Source organism: Ctenocephalides felis, unplaced genomic scaffold (genome assembly GCF_003426905.1).
Source record: "Ctenocephalides felis isolate EL2017-DRISC unplaced genomic scaffold, ASM342690v1 CF-g0.4_SCAFFOLD_01886, whole genome shotgun sequence".
Classification (NCBI taxonomy): domain Eukaryota; kingdom Metazoa; phylum Arthropoda; class Insecta; order Siphonaptera; family Pulicidae; genus Ctenocephalides; species Ctenocephalides felis.
The window spans coordinates 153,435,589-153,460,162 of record NW_020538040.1 but is presented as its reverse complement, the minus strand read 5'-3'; the positions used below and the strand labels follow the sequence as shown (position 1 = coordinate 153,460,162).

General features: G+C 30.5%; 1 protein-coding gene across 1 annotated transcript in view; it reads left to right on the top strand.

Annotated features, from left to right (window-relative positions):
- The first annotated feature begins 9,836 nt into the window (after positions 1-9,836).
- The window catches only part of LOC113376082 (homeotic protein deformed-like), a 61,566-nt gene continuing 46,828 nt past the window's right edge, over positions 9,837-24,574 (top strand). The window contains exon 1 of the mRNA XM_026616007.1: positions 9,837-10,560. Coding sequence (XP_026471792.1) covers positions 9,837-10,560 — 724 coding nt within the window. The remainder of the gene's footprint in view (positions 10,561-24,574) is intronic.

Below are 24,574 nucleotides of genomic sequence, written 5' to 3'. Positions count from 1 at the left end.
TTACAGCAAGTAGTCAAACAAGAAATTTTTCTTAATTATATATCATTTTAATTACTAAAAAAAATAAAATGTTTGATCGACTAAAAGAGTAAAAATTTCAATAAGCAAGTATAACGAATTTATCAAAAATATAAATTAAAATAAATATATTGCTAAAATTTATAGATTTGACAAAACTGCTTTTAGACAGATAAAAAAGTAGACCCATTTTGACAGAGTCCCTATTCTTGTCAAGCTTTGTTAGGACATTTAGTTAGCTAAAAAATACTATGTCTCTATCTATGTCCCTATCTATAAGGTTAATCTATAAGGAAACCAATATGTATACAGTAAATGAAGAAATCAGTAGACAAATCAGAAAATCATTAAATTGGATTGGCTAAAACAATATATTTAGATTTAGTATGTAATTATGACAGCTAACAAAATTTTATAATAAAAAAATACAAGTGTGCATTTTGCAGCATCTATAATTTAGTATGAATTTTCACGTCTTTACTGCCAAGAATTTAATTGAATATTATTATTAGGCTATCATATGCCGATAGCCTGAAATAACTAATATGTAAGGTAAGACTGCTTAAGGTAAGACAGTTCAATTGCTGGAACTTCGCGCAACAAAAATTAAATTTCTTGAAAAAGCTCCAAATTTTTCTGAAAACTAAAAGAAAAAATAGATTTTTGTAAACTTTCAATTTTTTGAGAAAATATAATTTTTTTTAATTGTATCTCATAACTTTGTGAAAATTTTGAACTTCTTTCAAAAATCGCGTTGCGTTATCTGCGTAGAGACAAAATACCGAAACGCGTAAGCGCCGCGTTGCAATCCAATTAATAAACATTGGTATAGAAACCACCGAAATGTAAACAAAATTGGCACTTATTAAAATCTCTATAAAATATCAGGTAATTTGGTGTGCTTAAGTCTAATGATCATTTTTGACCGCCAAATGGCATTTTTGTTACTTTTTTCCTTGGATCTCCGAAACCGCTAAACCTACCTTCCCAAAAATTTTGCCAGTTCTTCAATTTGTAAATATAAGTAAAATGTTTATTTAATTAAAAATAAGCAGTTAATCCGTGTTTCCAAAATTGTCGACGAAAATTTGTATCCGCACATACATACACACACACGTCCATTTTTTCTAAGGTATGCCAAATTGTTCTGAAGGGTGTGAAACGTAAAGATACATAAAAAATTTAATTTTCTATTTTTTGCGATTATTATAACTTACCCTACGTTAAGTTAAAAATATGTGATGTGTTTTTATCACCGTCAATATATGTTAGATACAATAATGGTATATTAACAGCAAAAAATCGATAAATATATGTACCTTGCCCCTGAACTTGAAAAGCCACTTTACTTTTTGTACACACCTCGTATACTACCATCTAACTACCATTGCCGCCTTGTACAATCCAATCAACTCACATGTCACCGTCATCATCTCATCTCAATTTTTCTCTCAATCATAGGCCTTTTGCAGTAACTGTAAAACAGTGTCAAAGCGACATTTAATATATAGAAATGTCGGGTCGGTCGGTCCGGTGTCTGGGAACTTGGTCGTAAGTCGTAAAGCGCCGGGCGGCTTTAAATATAATCCCGCGCGACCGTTCCGGAGAATAAAAAAGAATAAAAATGACAAGGACTGTCAGTACACGTCAACCGTTTTTGACGTCCACAAAATAAAGTACGACCGTCGGAGAGTATAGGAGGAAGACACATGCAAACGGCAAGCCGCGCCGACAACGGAAATAGAATGACATTTGTAATAAACATATAGGCAGTGTGTGGAATAAATTGTTGTCGAAGTACCGATGACATCGTCCGAGTCAAACAATTTACTCATTAATATATATTTTTCTAATTTATACCAGGATAGTGCGCAGTTTAAGGGTCAACGGCTTAAAGGTCCACCACCAATACCTCAAAAACAAGCAAATTCAAGATTTTTGTAAAAACAATATTTGAAAGTAGGGGGCAAAAGATGTCGCAACCAGCTATCATATCAATTCTTACGATGTCGCTACTAGGAGATAAACAACAATGTTTGAAAATCCTTAACAAAAGTATTTTTTTTCGTTATTAGTGTTTTTGGTTGTGAGCACTGTCGTTTAGTATACGAGATCTCAATCAAATTTTTAGGTGTATGTTTTTTAATTGTTTTATAAACTGTATTGTTAATTTTAAGTCAGATTCAACAGTTTTTTTCCTACAGAACCTCTATGAAAGCTTACATGTGGGTGGAGTAAAAAGAACCAACTAAACCTTTACCCCTGGCAAAGGTAAAAACAATAAAAAATAGTAAATAAAGAAGTAAATCAAGTTAAAAAAAAGCAATTTTGCAAGGTATGAATTAAATAAATATTTAGTCCAACTCTGCTGATGAATATTTCTTCCGAAATAACACATCAAGGTTATATTTTGTATGATTTTTGTAAAAAATGTCCTTACAAAATTTGAAATTCGCATTGTTATAATAATGCAGCTATTATTACGTAAAATCCCTTAAAAATTGGAAATAAAACATTAGATCTGTTTGCCCCCCAGCCGGCATATTTTACCCTGCCAATGAGAACAGATGACAGATATTAGAAAAATAGCTAAAACATACGTCTATAATTAGGAATTAACTGGAAATTTTACTGAATATAGTTCGATAGTTGATTGTTTGATACGTGTTATGCTTTGTGATGCAGTTCATTTGGTTTACACAGTATAATTACTGATAGTAAAATTGGATCTTTATGCCCCGCTTTACCCTATTTCAAATTTAGTTACAACATAATACATAGATAATTTCAACCAACTATAGTTCATCGTCTTGGCGACTTGTAAGTACAAGCGTCGTCTATGGACAACATCCAGTGTGTCGCCTTTTGCTTTTATATTTATCACTTTGCGTTAAATAATTGTAAATATACTAGTGGTATTGTAAAAATTCTTCAAAATACTCTGATGAACCTATCGTAAACGCAAATGAAATAGTATACAATCCTAGCAGATTTTAACATTAAAAGATTTGAGAACAAAATGTTACTATTACGAAATTTATTTGTAAATACGTCGTAAAATTATTTTGTAAATAGAACCTTATTTTATGTATTAGTTAAATCACAAATGTGTTAATAAGTTGTTAATAAAAATATAGTGTTTAGAAATGTAGGTAGCACAAACTAAAATAGTTACAAACATTTTGAATTCCATGTTTTCTACAAATAATATAACTAATAATAAAGTTTAAAAGCTATGAATATAAATAAATCAAAGAAATGTTAATTAAATAAAAAACATTTTTTATTGATTAGGAGTGTTTGAATATGTAAATCAAATAAATCATAATGAAACTTCAAAAATAAATAATCCCGAAACACCAAAGATATCGATTAGTTTGATGTTTTCCTCAGGACGATGACGCGCATTTTGGGCTTGTGATTGTAAATAATATTTTGAAATGAATATCCTTTGTGAATTAGCATGTTTTGCAGTTTTTTTTTTAAATAATCAACCGAAGAGAATTTTAATTTCTACGGCACGATGAATCGTAGGATGTTTGGGATGACAAGGTACATTTCGAAAAATGAAGTTTCATTTTTGTTAGTAAAAAGATGGTTAAGACATAATAGATTTATATCTTTAATTTAATTGTTTTAGTTAACGACGCACATAATTCTTTGAGATAACTTGATTTGCTACGTTTTATTTTAACATGATTAATAGTAATTATATTACGCTTGAACACAATTATAATTAGAGAAATAATTTTTGTTAACAGGCGAAATGCGATAATAGATGCTTAAAATGTGCAGTTTATAAATACAAAAATATTTAAACAAAAAGTGAATTATAATCTGAAACAATCAATGAATTCAAAAAAGTAGTACGACTAGGTTGTATATTTTTAAAAAATAACTAACAGTAAGATGTTATTTACAACACACTGCTTTTTAAATCCTAAAATATTAATTATATTATTTGTTTGATGTAACTTCCAAATTGGATTGTATACTACATAAGAAATATATTGCAAAACCATGCACTTTTAATATTGTAAGCATTCATAAAAGTTCCATAAATAAAATTTTGATTTGAGAGTCACTAATTTTCAATCTAGTTACAAAATCGTCAATTTATACAACATAATGTGGTGTATTTTTTATTAGCCTATTAGTTAAATTAATTAAAAGGGATGAATAGTTTAAAAAAATAAAAGCTCATAGAATATTACAGAATACTTTTGATAGAAAAAGTACGTGAAAAGTACCATAAAATTGTCGCAATAAAAAATGTAGCACATCACTGAATAAGTCCATAGATTCATTTATATTTTGATATTAAAATTTTGAATAATTTGTAGTTGAAATACGGACTTTAGTATTTTTATAATTTGCAATATATGTTATTTTGCAATAATAAGGCGGGTAGGTCCGCATTTCAATCATAAATTATTCAAAATGTTAATATTCAAATATAATTAATCCTACAGACTTATTGAGTGATGTGCTACATTTTCATGCTATTTTTGTTCGATATCAAAAAGCTCCAAACATATTTTTAAAAAATCATACAACCTTCAGTTTTGACCTGTACTAAAACTTTCAGTTTTAGTATAAACCAAAAACTTTCAGTCTTGCATAAACCAAACCAAAAATAGTTAACAAATTAAGGTTTTTTAGGCATTTAGATGCTATTTTTTTAAAATACGACATTTTTTCATAAGATGGTAATAAAGCTTTTTCAAAATATTTACTGATGATAACATCAAGGATCTGAAAAAACGAAGAGCACAGTATTCACCATTATCTACCATTTTCATATTTTGTATATCCAAAATAAAATAACCTTTCCAATTATCCTATGTACTCCAAATGTAACCGATTAGCCAGTATTCCTCTGAACCCACCAACATCGACTACATGACAGGCCAAGCGTAAACAACGACATGTGGCCGAAGTTATCATATGAATAAAATGCTTATATACAGACATCTATTTCATCATGCTAGTTACTACGGTCAACTACTGTAGAGAATTCTCCTAAGCAGAGGACCCAGTGCTGCCGTCCAGCGCGGACGCATATATTTCCAGAAATACGCACAGTCATGCCGGTCGCAGAGCGGTGTTTTTGAAAAAGGATGTAAAAAATACCATCATCTAATATACAATATAAAAAAGCAGCTCCTGCCACAATAGCGTCGAAGCTGCCGCGGCCACGTATATCCACCTACCTAAACAGTAGAATAGATACAACCAAGAAAACCTTGTCAAGCTCGCAAGATACGGACAAGAATAACAATTCAAGAATTGCCAAAAAAAACTATAATTATAATTTGTGTGAAGTAACATATTTATACAACTTTTAATTAATTCAATTAATTTAAAAACTTACAAAACTGAACACAAAAATTTAGGAAATATAGTAGTGTATCTATCACATCACTCGAAATTTAATAAGGTCATTTAGTATTTCTTCAATCAACAGAAAAGAGTAAAGTAGAGCGGAGCTTAAAGGTACACTGAAAAAAAATCCACCATCATTATCTCAAAAACAAGCAAAATATAGATTTTTTTAGTGATATTTTAATTTTAAAGTGAAAAGTTAAAGAGGTGTAACTAGCATCACCTTAAATATTGCCAAAAACGCTACCAGAAGATAATCGAAAATGTATCATTAAATCAATGATTCAATGTATTATGTATCAATATTTTTTGGTTTTGAGTTCTGGTATTTAGTTTATGATACTGAATATAATTTTTAGGTATACGCTATTCAAATGTTTTATAAGATGGATTTATATTTTTTGGTTTTGAGTTCTTGTATTTAGTTTATGATACTGAATATAATTTTTAGGTATACGCTATTCAAATGTTTTATAAGATGAATTGTTAGTTTTAAGTTAGATTCAACAGATTTTTATATAACCTCTAAAAAAGCTTACAAAAGGATAAAAAGGACCAACTAAAACTTTACATATGTAAACAATAATAAATAAGTAATATAAAAGTTAATTAAGTTAAAAAAGTATTTAAGGTAATAGTTATTCGTACTTTACAGATACATATCCTTTCAAAATACGAGATCGAAGTTATATACAATGAAACCTTTATAAAAAATGTTCCCATAAAATTTGTATTTTACATTGGTTAAATAATGTAGCTATTATTCCAAAAAATCGCTTTAAAATTAAAAAATGACGTTGAATCTATTTGTCCCCTGTCTGTCCTTTCTTACTCTGCTAATCTGGCAAAAAGCAATAAATAACTAGTTTAGACAAATAGTAAAACAACATTTTTTATAATTAGAAGTTAACTAGGAATTTTTCTGAGCTATGCTCCGTAGTTATTTGTTTGATATATGTTATGTGTTTTTATCTAGTTCATTTAGATTACACAGTATCAGTATAACTGAAAGTTAAATTGTACCTTAGTGCTCCCGCCCTACCCTAAAATCTATAAAAAAAATTTATTTTGGATTTAATTTTATACATATTAGTCTTACTAAAAGGATAGCTATAAAAATAATAGATTGATATAAAATAATAAAAAATAAAGACTTTCAAAATATATTCTCATACTACAATGGCAAAGTCTCGACTTTGTAAACAAACTTTTTACTTGTAAATATAGATGCATAATATGTTTGAAAGCAAAAATAGCCTTTTCGGGCATAATGGGAAAAAAGTTAAGTCAAAAATACTAATTTAAAGTATGTAAATATATATTATCTACTAGAAATGACAACTAACAGGTTGCCTTTTAATAGCCATCTGTAGAAAATAAAAAAAAAACATTTGCTAATTAAGTTCATGAATTATAAAGATTGTAATGCATTCATATAAAAATACTAAAACTTACAACGTTATACTTGTTTATTCACATAATGTATATCAAAGAGTATAAAATATTAATAATTTGTGTCGGCATTCAAGATATATAAGATGTGAGAAATATCATAAATTATTATCTTAAAAGGATTTTAAACGAATTGGAACCAAAATTATCATACTTGACACATTTGTTGTAAACACTTTTAGATCAGATAAATATTGCTTTAGAAAATCTCAAATCTCAAAAAGCTTTTTATTGAGCTCTATTCATTTATTCGAGTTTTATAATTTTTATTAAAAAGATTTTGCTTAAAATTAGTAATTGTATATAGAATAAAAAAGCATTGTATATAGAGTAAAAAAGCACACTTATGAGTAAATGTGTTACATATTACTGATTAAAAATGTAACAATTTCTATCAAAAATTATTATATGACTGATTTAAAAAAGCACAATTTTATAGAAATCTAGCCTATTGTAAATTATTAGTCAATATATATTTTTCTTATAATTGTACGAATATATTGTATAAAAGAACAAATCCTAAATCTAAATTTCTTTGAACAAAAATCATATTTATTGTTAAGATGATTTCATACCACGAACCACCGCACCGGCCCCAGAACCTTTGGCGTCTATAGTGTTCATTATATCCCACGCATACGTCCCGCACTAGACGTAGAGCAAGAGCAACATCACATTCAAGAGATGCCGAGATTAAAAAGAGTTTATTGAGCATGTCAAATATTTGTAGGTAGTCCTCTCGTGCATGAAATTAATTAATCAAATTTCAATCGTAATGACTGATAATGAAACGATGGGCTATTGACAGTGGCCGTGTTTAACAGTATACAATAGAAGAGAATTAAAAAACGAAAGCTTGTATTGAGCCGCATACCAATTATCATTGTAATTAGGTAGAACGATTTAATCACATAACAAATTATATATGTTTACTATTTATTAGTTTTATTGATGATCTTTTGCAACCTAATTGATAAATTAATAGCTACTAAATTAATTAAAGTAATTGACTATTATTTATTATTAGCACAAGCTTAATAGATAGAATATTTATAAATATTTTGCACATAATATGTATAAATATTGCATTACTATATAAAATAAATAAAAATGCTCATAACACATTAACTTTTCGTAGGGTAAGTTATAGTAATCGCAATAAAATCAAAAATGAAATCGTTTGTTTCTCTACGTTTATCTATACCTCTACGTTTCAAACCTTCTGAACATTTTGGCATTCCTTGAAAAATTGATATATGTGTTTGTGTTTGTGTATGAATGCGGATGCAATTTATTCTCGACGATTTTAAGAATACGGATTAACCGATTTGAATGATTCAAACAACATTCGATTCGTATTAATGGGGAGTCGTGCTGACTAATTTGTCGCAAAGGCAGTCCGGCTGTTTCGATGATACGGAGCAATAAGTGCTAAATGGCAATTCAGTTTTTGTAATTTTTGTCGATTTGAACGATTTGAAAAACATTTCACTTGTATTCACGAAATGAAAAATTGATAAAATTTTTGTGAAAGTAGATCCATTAATTTTGGAGATACAATGAAAAATTTATAAAAAATATTTGGCGGTCAAAAATGATCATTAGACATATGCACATCAAATTATCAAATATTTTATAGAGATTTTAATAATAAGTACAAATTTTGTTTACATTTCTATTGGTTCCGCACCAAGAATTATAATGTATAATCGTTAGACTACGTTTGATATTTTATGTTAAAATATGCTACTAAGCGTATTTGGTATGAAAAAAAATTCAAAATTTTCAAAAATATTCAGAATATATAAAGCTCATGAATTTCAAAATTCTCAAAAATATAATTCAAATTTTCAAAGTTATAAAGCTTATTTAAAAAATTTAATTTGCGGTACGGGAAGAGCTAGCAATTTGCCTTAAAGCAGAATGTCATACACCACTAGTTTTATAGGTTTCATTATCTCTAAATCATTCTATTACTAATATTAGCACTCTTTCAATAAACAATTAATTTGACAAAGCAATTTCAGTTAAATAAGAGCATAATGCGCATTTGATTGCTGTATTATCACAAAACGCCTACATTATTAATGAAATTTCAAGCGACTATTGTGCGAAATCCCGTTCGAATTCGGAACTCCGTGGAAAAAGAATAGTATTTCGTTCACACACACGCCATGTTACTCAAAAAATGAGTCAGTCACAAAACTGTTAAGGGGTTTCAAATGCACATGGGAGTATTCCCAACGAGGGTGAAATATAGGGGCGCGGACAGAATTCAAAACGCATATCTTTAACATATTCGGTCCCATGAGAGCGACGGAGACCCTACATGTACGACTGCTCGAGGGACAGAGCTGTAGGCATTCTATAGCAAACACTGCAGAACGGAACGAAGGAAAGTGCGATGGCGCGCTCGATGCAGGCAGGAACGAGACGGCGCAAGCGGCCGAGCCGCGATGGGCGGAGTTTCGATGATATTTTTTCATTATTTCAACTGCGTCCTTGTCGTTCATGTTACAAACGATCCGGAAGAGATGAAAGGCACGACTCACTGCAAGGCGTAAGCTTCATCATTGCGCGCCGACTCTCCCACAGATGCCTGTTAGCTCGTTTGCGTCGCACATCGGCCGAGTAGCATGAAAGAGATAATACAACCTATGAACGTGAGTGCTTCAACGCTTTATCAACAGCGAACCGTACGATCGCGAGTCGTCGCACTGATTCTCTCGTGACACTTCATTCGCGAAACCCAGGCCGCGCACAATCGGCGGCCGAACGTGTATTCGTGACGGTCTCTAAACAAGACTCTCACGCGAACCGCGGAATCGCGCGCGATACGTTTTATTAGTTCGATTCGTATCTTCATCGACGACATACGATAAAGGATTTATAGTGGTGTATAAACAAAGTGATGTGTATAGTGTTTAGTGCCGACGCGTATGTGTAGATAAAAAGTGCTAAAAACGTTTTGACGACCGAGCATGAGCTCGTTTTTAATGAACCCGGTATCAACCGGGGGAGGAGGTCTTCCGTATCAACAACCGCAGCATCATCAATTGACCGTTGTTGACCCAAAATTTCCACCGAACGAAGAATATAGTCAGAGTAATTATATCCAACCCGGAGGCGAACCGTTTTCCGGCCATTTACATCACCATCACCATCTCAATCAGCATCATCTCCAATATGGATATCACCATAATCCTGCGCATCACCACCAGAATGCTTATGGCATGCAGGTCAATGGTGGCTACGCGCCTTACGGATACGGTTACCACAGCACCCCAACGCACCATCATCAATTACACCAGCACCATCAGCAGCATCAACCGACGCAGCTGCGAAATGCTGGCAATAGTCTGCAGCAACACCCTGATGCAGCAGCATGTAGTCCGGTGAGCGCGCAGCATGAATGCAGCAGCAGCGCGTCGCCTCCGGGTCCAGCAGTCGGCGCCACCATACCTTTGCAGGAACTCGGCATGCGGCTTGATAGGCGCATCGAGGAAGCAGCGCCGACGGGACAGCAGCTGCAGGAACTGGGAATGCATTTGGAGGATCCCCCGTCGGATCAGGACGATCTGGACGATGATCGGCTCATGATGGACGGATCGCCTGCCATGGATGACGACGATGATCACGATGACTCCGAAAATGGAGACCGTGTAATATACCCGTGGATGAAGAAAATACATGTTGCTGGAGTTGGTGAGTTATACTAATATAGAGCAAAATAAATTATATATGAATTACCGTAACACAGCTAATCCATTAATAGAATCACGTGTAACAGGAAAACTCATAATATTTGATAATATCATCTTCTCACAAGATTAAGCATTCTAAGTTAATAATTTATAAAATATTTTCTTACAATACGTTTAATTACGATTGTAGAAGAATCTATTACAAATTAGCAACACACATTGTTGAATTATACATACATATACACACATATATATACAAATATAATTAAATCGAAAATCCTCTAAATTCCCATAAGACGATACATTCACATTTATAACAATCTAAAAGATTCAAAACACCACTCAGAACCGTAAAAAATTGCTGGATGCGTAAACGATTCTATCTATTGATTATATAATAGCATTCAAAACATATCTCATCCTATTTTGCACCTTGTCAGGTGAATCAATCACATGTCCGTCTTGAATAATGTTAGTTGTCACAACAGGCGTTACTTTAAATGTGGGTTTTTAAGGTAAAATATTGGTCCGAATATTGAATTGAAATTTATTAATGAGATGGCCATTAGTCCGCTCTTCAGGTTATTGTCGGTTCCACTGTGCCGCATTAGCGTTGAATATAGACGAATGTCTATTGTCCGTCAGCGTCAATAATTTAGGCTAATCGAAGCATTATAACAAAAAATCGAATGGGTACACAAAAGAATGGGCCTGACAACATAACAGAATATAGCCCCAGAGTCTGGTTAAGTTGGAAGGTACATATAACGAAAAATGTTGTTTTAACAGAGATAAGATAAATTTGATGGTCCATTGTCAAGGCGTGCATCGTATTTATCAAACTCGGATGCATGTTCCCACTGTGTTGTTATCCTTGATGGTGCTTTAATACACGTTCCTGAGAATTTGTTAGCCATTATTTCTCTTTTATTTGTGAAGTGTTCACATCAATCTATGTGCTCTTGACGCTTTGTGTGGCATTTGTCCCTGACGATTGCCGGTGAAGTTTGTTTGGTGTTTTTTTGTTCTCAGCAAAAGTGGCTCATTTTGAGGTAAATATTTGCGATAATGGTGGTACTTTAAAATGCAAGGTCAATGGGGCGTTTTACACATGCGTTTATTTTCTGACAATTATCACAAAGGAACCCAAACTCATTAAGTCAAGTACATAATAATGGCGAACTAGTTAGAAACAAATTGGTTTTCATTATTTAGTTTGTAAAGTTTAGGTTTTACAACAGAATATTTATGTATTGAACATATAACAAAATCAATAGAAGAGTTTAATATTGAACATTCAAACGCAAAAACGTTTAAAAAAATAATAAATTTCTATGGAACATTTACCAAATATTGAACCTTAAATTATTTTAGACCTTAAATTATTTTAGATTTTATTCTGGTAGATCAACTCAAGTTTTTAAAAATCTTAGTATTAGACTGAAATTAATACTGAAAATTATATGATTTTAACGTTTTAATGAACGATTGAAACCATTTGAAAATTATTAGTTCATATAATTTGACAAATCAGAAAAGGTTGCATTTGACTGTTCGAATAAACTAATTTTATACTCTTTTATTGTAACCTTTTATAAGCTTAATACAGAAATATTATATTGTAAATTTAAGCTCTATGAATTAAATAATAAAAGCCAAAGCATATTTGGAATGAACAAATCGAAACTATCTATCATTATTGATTATACAGAGAAATAGAATCTAATGCTGGCTTTAAAAGAAATAATAAAATTTTATTAATAAATTAACCAAAATATTGAAAATTTGTTATACAATCAGTTATTATACTGCTGAAAATTGCATAAATTCAACTTTTAAATAAGCGAGTATAAACATTTTGAAATTACCAACTAAGATAATTTGATCAATTACAAACTTGTACATATTTTTCAGCAGCATGCAAAAATTTACGATAGATCCGAGGCATAGACATCATATATTTATTATCTATTACCAAATTTCGAAATTATCCGTTCAATGTTCTAAAACATCTAAAATGCAATAATTAATAATGTTGCATGTAAACGGTGTAAATAAACTTAATAAAGGTACAATATAAATACGCATTTAATGAAAAATTTTATTTTCATTGAAACAGAAAAATAGTGTTTTAAAATTACTTTATAATTGATAAAAAGAAAGATGGTATTTCTTTCGCAGTATGTGTAATATTACAAAATTATTATTCTCAAAGAACTTCCTAGGTAAAGCATGTATCCGTAAGCAAGTATTTATTTCCACGAAGCGTATGATTGATGTGCGATCTACAAGTTTAATACTAAATGTGCAATTATGATTAATTTTAAATTAATTATTAAATAAAGCATATTACAATATTCAATTACTAAGTACATTTACACCAAGTACTAACGCACATTAACATATATCTACGTAACAACCACATCTTATTGTTAGATGCAATAACTGGCGGACATGGATTCATTTATAACAAGCGGCAATTTGTATATAATATATAGCTGCTATAAATATACTAACTAATGCACAGTAATGATAGCATAATTATACTTAATATAATTGATATATATCACAAATGATTTAGTTGATGTTTATAAATAAACGAGCGGTTTCGTTGTAAATGCAGCTTTTAAAAACATATTAATGCAATATTGTTTTGTTTGCAACTTAAACATTTACATTATACATTTATAAAATAAGTTTTGAAAAATTATGTGATTATATCTCTCGGAACTATTTTCATGCCACGTGCTAAAATATGTCGAATAAAGAGCAACTTGTCATTGGATTAAATTCCTTTTCACTGAAAATTCAAGGGCCAATTATCCGATAAAAATTGTTATATCACATAGCGTTGTTATGGCGAAATTATTATGTTAAATATTATGTTAAAGTCTATTTTATCGGTGAATCAACCCCTATGTCTCATAAAACTATTTTTATGTAAAATACTTCAATATATCAAATAAACAGCAACTTATTATTTGTTACAAGTTAACATTGAAATTAAATTGAATTATTTTTCATATGACTGAAAATTGAGTGATAAAATGTAAAAAAAATGAGCTTTCAATTAGAAACAAGATTGTCGTTTACATTCTAACTGTTACCCATAACTCTAAATGCGTCGATTAGCAATTATTGACGAACCTTTTAATATCTTAAGCATTAAGAGCTAAGGTTTATGAATTATTATATACCTTATTTTATTTTCAATAAAATGCAAACGTCGAAGATAATCTAGTTATTTAGAATTTATCGAAGTTTGAAGTACTACATTTAAACGTGTGAAAACTATAGAAAATTTGCATGTTTTTGCATATATCAAAAATGATTTATTGACATCAATCAGTAGCATTAATGTGTTTCTATTATTTATTGGACATTTATATTTAATTTAAGGGATATTATAGTCTAGAAGCTTCAAATAATATATATATTTTTTATATTTCTGTTCAACTATTTAAGAATATCTTTTTTCATTTTTTTTTCATTTTTGGAGATTTTCGCTTTTTTCTCCTTTGAATTTTTTTCTGTATACTTAAATATTCATTAAAATTAATAATGGATAGTATAAATATTGTTTGCCTTTTTACGGATTTTCAAGCATGGCATGAAATTCATCCCTTAGACTTGAATAGCGCCTTAAGTATTTAAAAAATAATGATCAAAACACACAACTTTCTCAATTGTTGACTATTATTGTTTTGTTGAATAGTCTTATTGCAGTAATAATACAACTTTAGTTGTTTATTTACTGCAATAAAATTAAATGTTTTCCTCTTATCGTCATTAATAGAAACTTTAATACAATTTGCAATGCTTAATACCACGTTTTACATATTTAGTTGATAAACTTTTTATCTTACTTTTGTAGAGAATGATTAAACTGCTTTATAAAAAATTTTAGTCAATATACACTTTGGTTGTCTTAAATCTTAAATCAGTTTTTGGCGCTTTTGGTTTTGGTGTTATCATGATAACACTAATTGACATCAAAATTGTAGAAAATACTTAATAAAAATTGAACGTAAATACAGAAAATATAAATCTAAATATTGCACATTAGTTACTACGATAAACGTTATTTATACTATTATATTTAATAATTTACTATTTGAAAACTGTATATATACACATAATACTTGATTTCAGATGATAGCAAAATTAAGTAACGCACACAATAATGCGCAATGCGAAAAACGAGAACCATAATTTTTAATGTACCCATAATTATAAAATTGTATTTATTTCTTAAAAATTTACAAACTAAATAATAACTACCCGGTTATATTAATATGTACTTAATAATAATAGATACTATGGTTTTCTTGTAACATTAGAGATGGAGGTAAAATTCGGGTTGCATTTTTCAGAAGAACTTACCACGTTGAATGTACATATAAATCAACGATTTTTAATTTATACAACGCTTTACATCCGTCAAATATGTATGTAACAAAGTGTGAGTCAAATCGCATCCACATTGCTTTAAATTTTTTTCGAGCAGCTTTTCAATCGTTTTGATTCTGTATATTGCAACAAAACCATCGTCTGCAAATGACTCATTAAAATCGCTCGAGAGCAGAGTAAGAAAAAACAAGTGATGTGCGCAAAAAAGATGGACAGACGGGCTGAGACGCGGGCTTGGCTCGGATACAATTTTGCAATGCCTACGCAACGACCGGCGGCCCTTATTTCCTATATGCGTAATTTGTTTTCTATAATACGATCTTCGGCGTTAACGATGTTCTTAAGTAATTATCGGAAAAAATGAAAAAGAAAAACAAACGCAAAACGAGATCGCATGCATTGAAAACCTTGGTCAGAACGGCGTGTGCAAATTTATAATTGCGCGTAGACATTATCGCAACTTCGCGAAGACCTCACACGAAGCCGAAGGAGTCGCATCGTGACATCGCAATATGGCGGCGCAAAGGGCTCGAGACATGATGGAATAATATTCAAACACATCGATTCAATACTTTTCATAGCCGTAGTGGAAAGAACTTATAAAATTAGATTTCCAGACATTCCGGATAAATTAAAAAAACAACAAAATATACATAAATCCATTAAAGATTATTTAATAATGTTTTATTATATCTCATATACCTTATTTAACTTTTCTTCTGACTAAATTCTTAAGTTTAGCGACCTATATTTTTTATTTTTGCATGTGACTTTGCTTGGTTAATTATTTTATATTTTTGAATTAAAGTTCAATAATCGTTTGTATTATTTTTAAAATTACTTATGCATTTTTATGCATTATGCATTATGCATTTTTATGTCTGCATTGGAACTTTGTATTATTTGAGCCATAAGAGCTTAAAGAACTTACAGTATTTCAATGATATGTAGGAGAAACTGGGTACGGTTGTGCCAGGGTGCGGTAGTGACAGTCGTCATAACAGATACTCTTACTGATTTTGAGATAGAGTCGAACAAGTTTACAATATTGTATTGAGTTAGCGCCCTTCACATGATCTGTAGAGTGTACATCACATTGCTTATATAGTCAAAAAATGCTTCTTTGTTTGATAACGTTTAATAATAACTGTTACTTGTACACAGTGTCACTTTGTTTGTTATTTTGCTGTAAGTTGAACATTAGTAGTTAATTACCAGCAAGACCAAGTTGTTTTCAGCGTTGGGTACGGTTGTGACATGTGGTTGTGTGTGTCCATTTCGAGTGAAGATTAAACAAAAAAAAACAACCAAAATTCGAAAGTCAAAATACAAGAGAGGGGAAAAGAAAATACAATACAAGAAAAAAAAATATCACAAAGATTTGTTGTAGTTTTGTTTAAAAAATCATCTTTTGTTATATATTGTTATATTCACAAGCTTTGTTTAAATAATTGTTATGTTGTGTTAGATCATTCTGGCAATGAAAGTCACTATAAACATTTTGGTGGTTATACCTAATGTTTTTTAACCTATTTTTATGCCTGTAGTGTCCACACCCGCAAGACGGTTGTGATACTCGGCCTTTTCTTGTATGATTTTATGACTAATCCATTGTATTTAAGGACGGTATTTCAGTATTTTCACGTAGAAAAATGTTCAATTTACCATTTAGGTTACTTTTCTCCTAGCTTACTGCTAAATTAACAAAATTATTGCTGATCAAATTAAAAGTGTCACAACCGTACTCAGTAAAAACCACCTATCCCCCGTTTTACACGGTACTTATTTTACGCGAACTTACACGGTTTTTGAAAAGAATCTTTTTTAACAAAATTTATTAATTTTGCATTTACACGAAATTATAAACACGGAACTATAATTTGCTTATATCTACAATAATATTTTAATTGTTTTACTGACAAAATGCAACACTAGAAAATGTATGTTACAGTTACTAATTTTTAGTAGTCTATGTCTATGATGGAAATATGCAGATGAGATGAGAACTCCATGCTTTATGATCCCAACTAAATTTAATGTGTGTATGAGCTAGTTTGCTTGGAATATCAAAACAATCATTGAGCATCATTGTTCTTAATTAGTGTTTATATATAATTGATAGTTTTTACAAAATCTTTAATTTTTAAAAAAATATAGTTCAACAATGACAAAATGTGAAAATAAACTATAGAGTAAAAGAGAGATAATATCTGTATAAATAAATTTTAATGTTTATTTATAAAGAAAATGCAACAAAATGCAATTTTTTGTATATTTGTTTTATTACTGAAATAAATTAATTTTCTAATAATTTATTAAATATGTTAATATTTATATTTGTTCAATGTACTTGTTATTCATCATATCCAAAACTGACGAAAAGAGCATTTTAATAGTTATTTTCGTTTATCGCGGTTTTTTCTGGAACGCATTTTCCATGTAAAACTATCAATAGATGTGTAGTGAAACATTCACATGTGTTTAATATCTACAGCAAAACCTATATGTATCTCATTTTAGGCCCGAATACGTAGTTTATGACCGCGCGGGCAACCATATATCGCGTTCTGTTCCGCGTGTGTTCCACCGTCCACCGACGCGATAGGGCGGACGACAAGCAACGAGAATTCGCAATGAATCAATTGATTATTCCGTTGCCGATATTATCGACTCTACGCCGGCGAGCTAACGTTCAAGTCCGTGTCATATATGAGAGAATATGATGTATAATAGGACTTCTTAATAACATGCTAGCCGGAGAACCACATTGTTGACGATTTTTGAACCAACGTTCTCCAATTGCCATTGATTAATCTATCGAACCAATCTTTGAATTTCGATACGATAACGAGCGATATTTCAAAACATGCATGTGGTCGGAATGTAATTGTACTATTAATGCATATTTCCATTGTGTAATTGATACTATTTTGTTGCAAAAATTTCTTGTTAGACATAACATTTGTCATTGTCTCAATGTTAATTTGATGCATTATTAGAAAAAACTATGTTGTATAATAAAATACATGAAAAAGGTTCAATTTCTACAGTATTCAGCAAGATTGTAAAGTACAGATATTATTTTAAACACAATTACATGTGTTATCGATATAGAAAAATGAATAAAACTTATATTTAACTCACTATAAAACGAATTTTTCTTTTGCATCTAAAAAATATGGTAACAAAAAGACAGTATTTATAATGAGCATAAATATTCAAATAGAAAACAAAAAATATTGCCGATCAAAATAATAATTTTTTATCCAATATGCTGGGTATAAATGCATTTAAATAGATTATCTCCTATAAGATCTCTTTTTTTATTTTTTGAAATTTTATTTAAGATTGTATGGCCATTTTTTTCAATCTTCGAGTAGGATATTCCTCACTTAATTCTTTTAAATATTTGTTTGGGTGACCTGGTAATTTAAAAATCTATATGAATAAAGATTGTAATATTAATGAATTATGTGACTTTGTGAAAAAGAAATAATTATTTGGTGAAATTGAAAAATTTCACCAAATTCGCAAAAGACACGAAAAAATCATATACATCAATTTTGTAATTTGGCGCATGTTTGGAAGCGATGATCGTCTCTTCGAAGGGCAAAGATCAAAGAAATGTTAAAAAGCAGAAAATTTAGTAATTCATAATCATTTCTGCATAAATCTATAAAAATTGTATTTTTTAACAGATTTTATCAGAAATAGTTTTGTTAATTTACCTGTAATCTGGGGGAAAAGTAAATTAAATGGTAAGTTGAACATTTGTCTACGCGGAAATACTAAAATACTGTCCTTAAATACGATGGATTACTCATGAAATCAAATCATACAAAAAAAGACAAGTGTCACAACCGTCCTTTAGGATAAAAATAGATTAAACCCAATAGATTGTATACAAGTAAAAGTTATTAAAGGAAATCAAACAAAGAAACTTTTTTGATACTTTAGAAGCAATGGGTTTTACAAATCATGTTAACACACTTTTGGCGGATAGGATTTCGGGCTAACTTGGACCCGTAGCGGGGTTTTTACAACGGCGCGAATGCGCAAGCATGGCATGAAAGCACAGTCTTTTACGTGCAATACTTACTGCCTAAACTCATACGCAGTAGTAAATAAGATAATAATATTAACACTTTCGACTCGGGAGTCGGACTGCCAGTCGGTACGCTGCGCTCGGAATATTATAGTGCTTAAATATCTCTCAACTCGGAATTTGTTTTTGTATCGGACTTTTTCAAAATGTGGCTATATTGCTTTTAAATATAGTTATTATGATAATAAAATAGAAAATAAAAAAAATTGCACTCAAAACCATGCTATATTGTTTAAAAAATCATTTCTTCACAGATCTTTATTAGAATTATGGGGATCATGAGCTAATAAATTAATTTTGTTATATATTTATTTATAAAATTAATAAATCAATCAATAAATGAATGTAATAGTAAATTAATTTTTAAAAAATAAAAAAAAAATTAAATGTAAGTTTAGTTTGCGACGAGTCGTCGCCGACACGATTTGCCGCCGGAGCGGCGGCCTCCGAGCTTAACGGTAAAACATATCATGCCGCCGGAGGGGCGGCATCCGAGCGCTACGGTAAAATGACTATGCCGCCGGAGCGGCGGCATCCGAGTCGAAAGGGTTAAGTTTTTATGTGGTAAAACTATCAATACTGAAAGTAAAATATTTGCAAATTAAGTTGAAAAATGTAATTAATTCTTGATGAAGTTGGCTTAACTCTATTCCGGTTAGTACGAAATAAGTCATCATTGTCACTATCACTATCACTATCAAAGTCATAAAGATTTCCAATATTTGATACTTCAGATAAATTGTCAGCATATACTACTTCACTATCGCAATCAGAATCCATGATAAATAATAATTGATTCAAAAAAATGCAAAAATTTAGAATAAAATGTTGAAACGTTTGGTGACAAAAGACTTCAAAATACAATGTTTAATTTAAATATATATATATATATTAAATATATATATATATATATATATATATATATATATATTTGAGGATTTATTTAGGTAATAGGAAGTAACAGGTTATTAAATACATTTAATTCCGTTGAATTCTTTCAAATAGAAGAAATTGGATAATAAAATACGAGAAATATCATATCGTACATTTTCAAATTACCTGTAATCCAAGCACAATAGAAAAACATTGCAAAAAATTCGTCATTCAACAGTAAATTAATGAATTAGTTTTATTACTCGTCGGATACTGTATTTGATAAAATTACCTGTTGCTTACCAGGTACGTTACTGTTGCTTACCAGGTAATTAGACAAAGTAATTCCATTCTCAAATTATGTATATCACTTATAATCATACTATATACAATCTAGAGTTTTACGTTGAAAATTATATGTTTTACGTTGAGAATACGTATATACTTATCAAAAATAATTTTAAAGAATAAATTATAATTTTATTATAGTTTTATAATAAATATAAAACTAGCGTTGCAACCCCTCATAGTAAGAAATTTCGTTCGCTCTTCGCATCTAGCGTGTCCGACCGAGTACCCGAAAATACCCGCACCCGCAGTTGAATGACAATCCTAAAATCGAGTACCAGTACCCGTACCGCCGAAAGTGTGTTTTAATGTAGAGCGCTGCTGAACGCAATAATGGACTTGTTTGAAGAAACATACTTACTCATTTTCTCCCCTTGAACCCTATCTCAAAATATAGTTTAGCTGTTGTGGCAACTGTCACTACCGTACTTAGGCACGACATTGCCCAGTCTCATAAGAATTTTTTAATAATTATTTGAGCAGCGATCAGAACTTTAGGGTTCTACAAGCTGATAAAATACTTATTAACTACGTAGCTTTTTTGTAGATGGAATCCAAATAAACTTCCCATTTCCATGTAATCTGTATGATTATTATAATTTACAAGTTAATGCAGCAAGCCGGGTAAGGGTTTTTTCAGTGGGAAACATATTGCTATCTATATTTGCAAGTAAAAACCGATGTCACTACCTCTTGACGTCAGGTTGCTCGAAGCAAAAGAACCATTACCTGCAAAATAACTCTTCGTGCATTACTCACCCGGTAACTGTTATTATTAGCAGTACAATGCACATGCATCAGATATTGGATGTAAGAAAATGACAATAAACCAATTGACCCGAATCTGGAATTTTTACGTCGGGTACAACAGCATGTCATACTGCAGCATAGTACAAAATCATCAATAATTACACACGCTAATGACTGCAAGAAGCTATTAAATTTATAATTATGTGCCTTATGGCCGCGCTACGGGACAGCGCGCAGCCTTGACACAGATAACGGGCTCACTAATGAACATAATCATTACAAAGTAAAGAGCGCGGGGCGAAGTGCGAGCACAATGCGCAGCTAGGTATGCCCGATGATGCTCTCTATACTAGTCGCAGCACATTCGATTCTAAAGTCCCGTTAAGGGGCACAACTAGTGTGAAATTTTCAAAAAATCGAATTTTCAATTTTTTCACATTTCGATAGGTTATACCTTTAAAAATAATATACCAAAATTTTAAATTAATATCATAAATAGTTTTTGAGTCATAGCCATTTAAAGTGTATAAATATAGTATATAGTATAACGATCATTTAATCTTTAAACGCGTTTTTCTCGAAACAGCATTTTCCGAATTTGCTGCAGCGATTACTCAAAAACAAATGATCCGATCACTACCAATTTTTTTACATATATTTTTCTATATTTAGTTCTCCGTAAAATATACTATCGATTTTTTGATCGGATCAAAAATCGAATTTTGGCAGTCCAAAAAAGCCGAGATCGAGCTTCTGTCCTTGATGATATCTGTGACGTATGCAATATCTAAATCTTTATGAATAGCCTGATTAGTTATGTGTGTTGGAGACTATGAGTTGACTATATTTCTTAGTATTTTGTTTTGATATCCCCATAACTCGATTCCGTAAGTCCAAACGGGTTTTATGACGCATTTGTATAGCAGTACTTTATTATGCAGCGGAGAGCTTTGGGACTTCAAACTAGTTGATGATAAGAATTTTAAGTGTTATAACAAACGCTAACCAAAAGAAAAAGAGTTGTTTTTTACAGAACTCAAGGGTTTATATTAGGAAATGATGAAAAAATGAAGCAAAAATCAAAATAAAAAACTGTTTTCCAACAAAAAGCTGATTGTTTTTAGAAAGACTAATGTTGTGTGCAAATATCGTAGCGTTGTCATGGCTGACACTAAAAACTGTGAAAATAATATGTATTTCTACTTTCGTCCTAACTAAGAGAAAGATACATTTTGCATATTCTTATTTTCGAATGTATTTGATGTCGATAAAGTGTTATAAAACCCATTGTTCAAAGACCTAGTGCGAGCCTTATATTGCACCAGACTCACGTAGCGATCCAACAATTTGCGCTGCTTTTAAAAACTTATACAAAATGTAAAATATACAAAACTATAATAGCTATATTTTACAGTATAAATAAATTTGCTATAAATCGAATAATTACAATTAAAAATTAAAATTAAAATATTTGTTTATGTTATATTGCTTACAAGTTCGACAGTTTTATAGAGCTGATAGTACATAGGTAAAAATTTAATTCGAAATTTTATATAGAAACTAACCGACCCGACAGACTTTGTCCTATCGAAAAAATTTGTAATATGGCGGTGTTTTGTTCCTGCCTTTTTTCTATTCTTTGCAAAAAATTATCCTAATCGGAGTCGGAATCATTGGGATGCACGGTGCGAGAACATCTTCTGCTTTATACTATCCTTTCAATATAATTGCTTCCATCACGTTGTTTGGTAGTTTTTAATCGCTAACCTTGTGTCGTTGCAAAGGCGCGGTTGGCCAATATTTTGCAACATTATAATTGCCGATCCAACCTTTAATTGAAGATTGTGAGGTGGCAATCCTAGCAAATCCAGCGAGTTTAAAAACTCCGGTGGATCGTCTTAGTTAGTTACCGAATCAACTGATTCGCCTGTAATTTGTTCTTGAATTTTGAAATTTAATTCATTTACATCAATGTTTTTTGGCTGCCAACATAGCTCGTTAATTAATAGAAAGATATTTCTATGTTTATATAAATATATTAAAAATTAGATTATCAAAAACTACACAAAATGTCATGACATAGATCATTGCTTTTTCTACAAATTTCGTTGCCTACTCGAATAAAAAAGAAAAGGGCTGTTTTAGGGGTTTTCCGGCAATTATTCGATTTTTCTTGCCGTAACAACCATCCTTGGACATCAACGAACATTTTAAAAAAAGAATTGGCCAAATTGGTCCAGGCGTTGTTGAGTTATGCGCTTACCAACACATTTTGCGATCCATTTTTATATATAAGATATTCTCGTATTGTATCATATAATAAATATAAACAAATGTTAAGATATAATGATAAAAGAAGTAAAATTAAATTCCAAAACAATTCATTTCATTTTAATCTGCACCTTCAAAGAAGTAATGTTTCTCGTGGCTGCGTTCTAGGGCCAATCTTCATAACTACAACTGTTAAAGTTTTAAGAACTGACTGTTAAAACTGGCTATGAGTACGTTAGAAAATATGCATATAATTTAGTCTCGGCCTACTAAATTACTAATAGCATAATGGTCGATATTTAAAATATATTCTGATTTCACGCATCGTAAACATATTTCCACTTAATTTACGTTTATACCAGTTTTCTAATTTTCTATGTGGTGTAAAGAAAACTATTTTTATGTAAATAATAATCATTACAATAACACAATTTGAATTTTCTCTAACAAAATAAGTTACATAAAAAACAATCCATGGTTTGTTGCATAGTCATCTAGGTTGATTGTAATGTGTAGTGAATGTAGCGATTTTCTTTTAAACGATTGAAAATCGATTCAAGCAATGACGAGCAAACGCGGATATTGGCAATGCACAGAAATCATCTGAAGAGATCATCAACGAGTATTGTGTTAAAATTATTGTAAATTTTTGCTTTCTAGCAATCTCACAAAGTAATCCTGAAAAGCCCTTTCTTTGTTAGATTCTTGATTCTGAGATTTTCACATTCACAATAAACCGGTAAAGTCGCTCATTTTATGTAATAAGGTGTAATAATCACAGTACACTTTATGGAAATTAACTTTAAGATAATTATTCCATAATTGTGTTATAAACATTATTAATTTGTTTACGTATAGAGGAGATAGAAGCTTGTTGTATCAGTTTTTTAATTAATATATCTTCAGATCCACTGATCATGTTTCTACGAATTAAGATAGATGGATACTGTAACTATTCCCCTACCGAATCAAGTAAAAATCATTTTATAACTATTGTTAATAATTGACAATTATTTATAATAATTGTCAATTATTTCACAATCAGTTTCTAAAAAAGTTTTCCAACTTACTTTGTGTTTGAGGCTATTTGTAACATCTACCGTTACAAGTAGTAACAACTAAAAAAGTCAATAATACCTTTGATAAATCATTCTTTACTTATGTTTAAGAAAATTGACTCGTTTGTGAGTAATAATCTTTTCATAATTTAATGTAAACTGTAATTAATACAAATATAAAATACAGAGTTTCCTGTAAT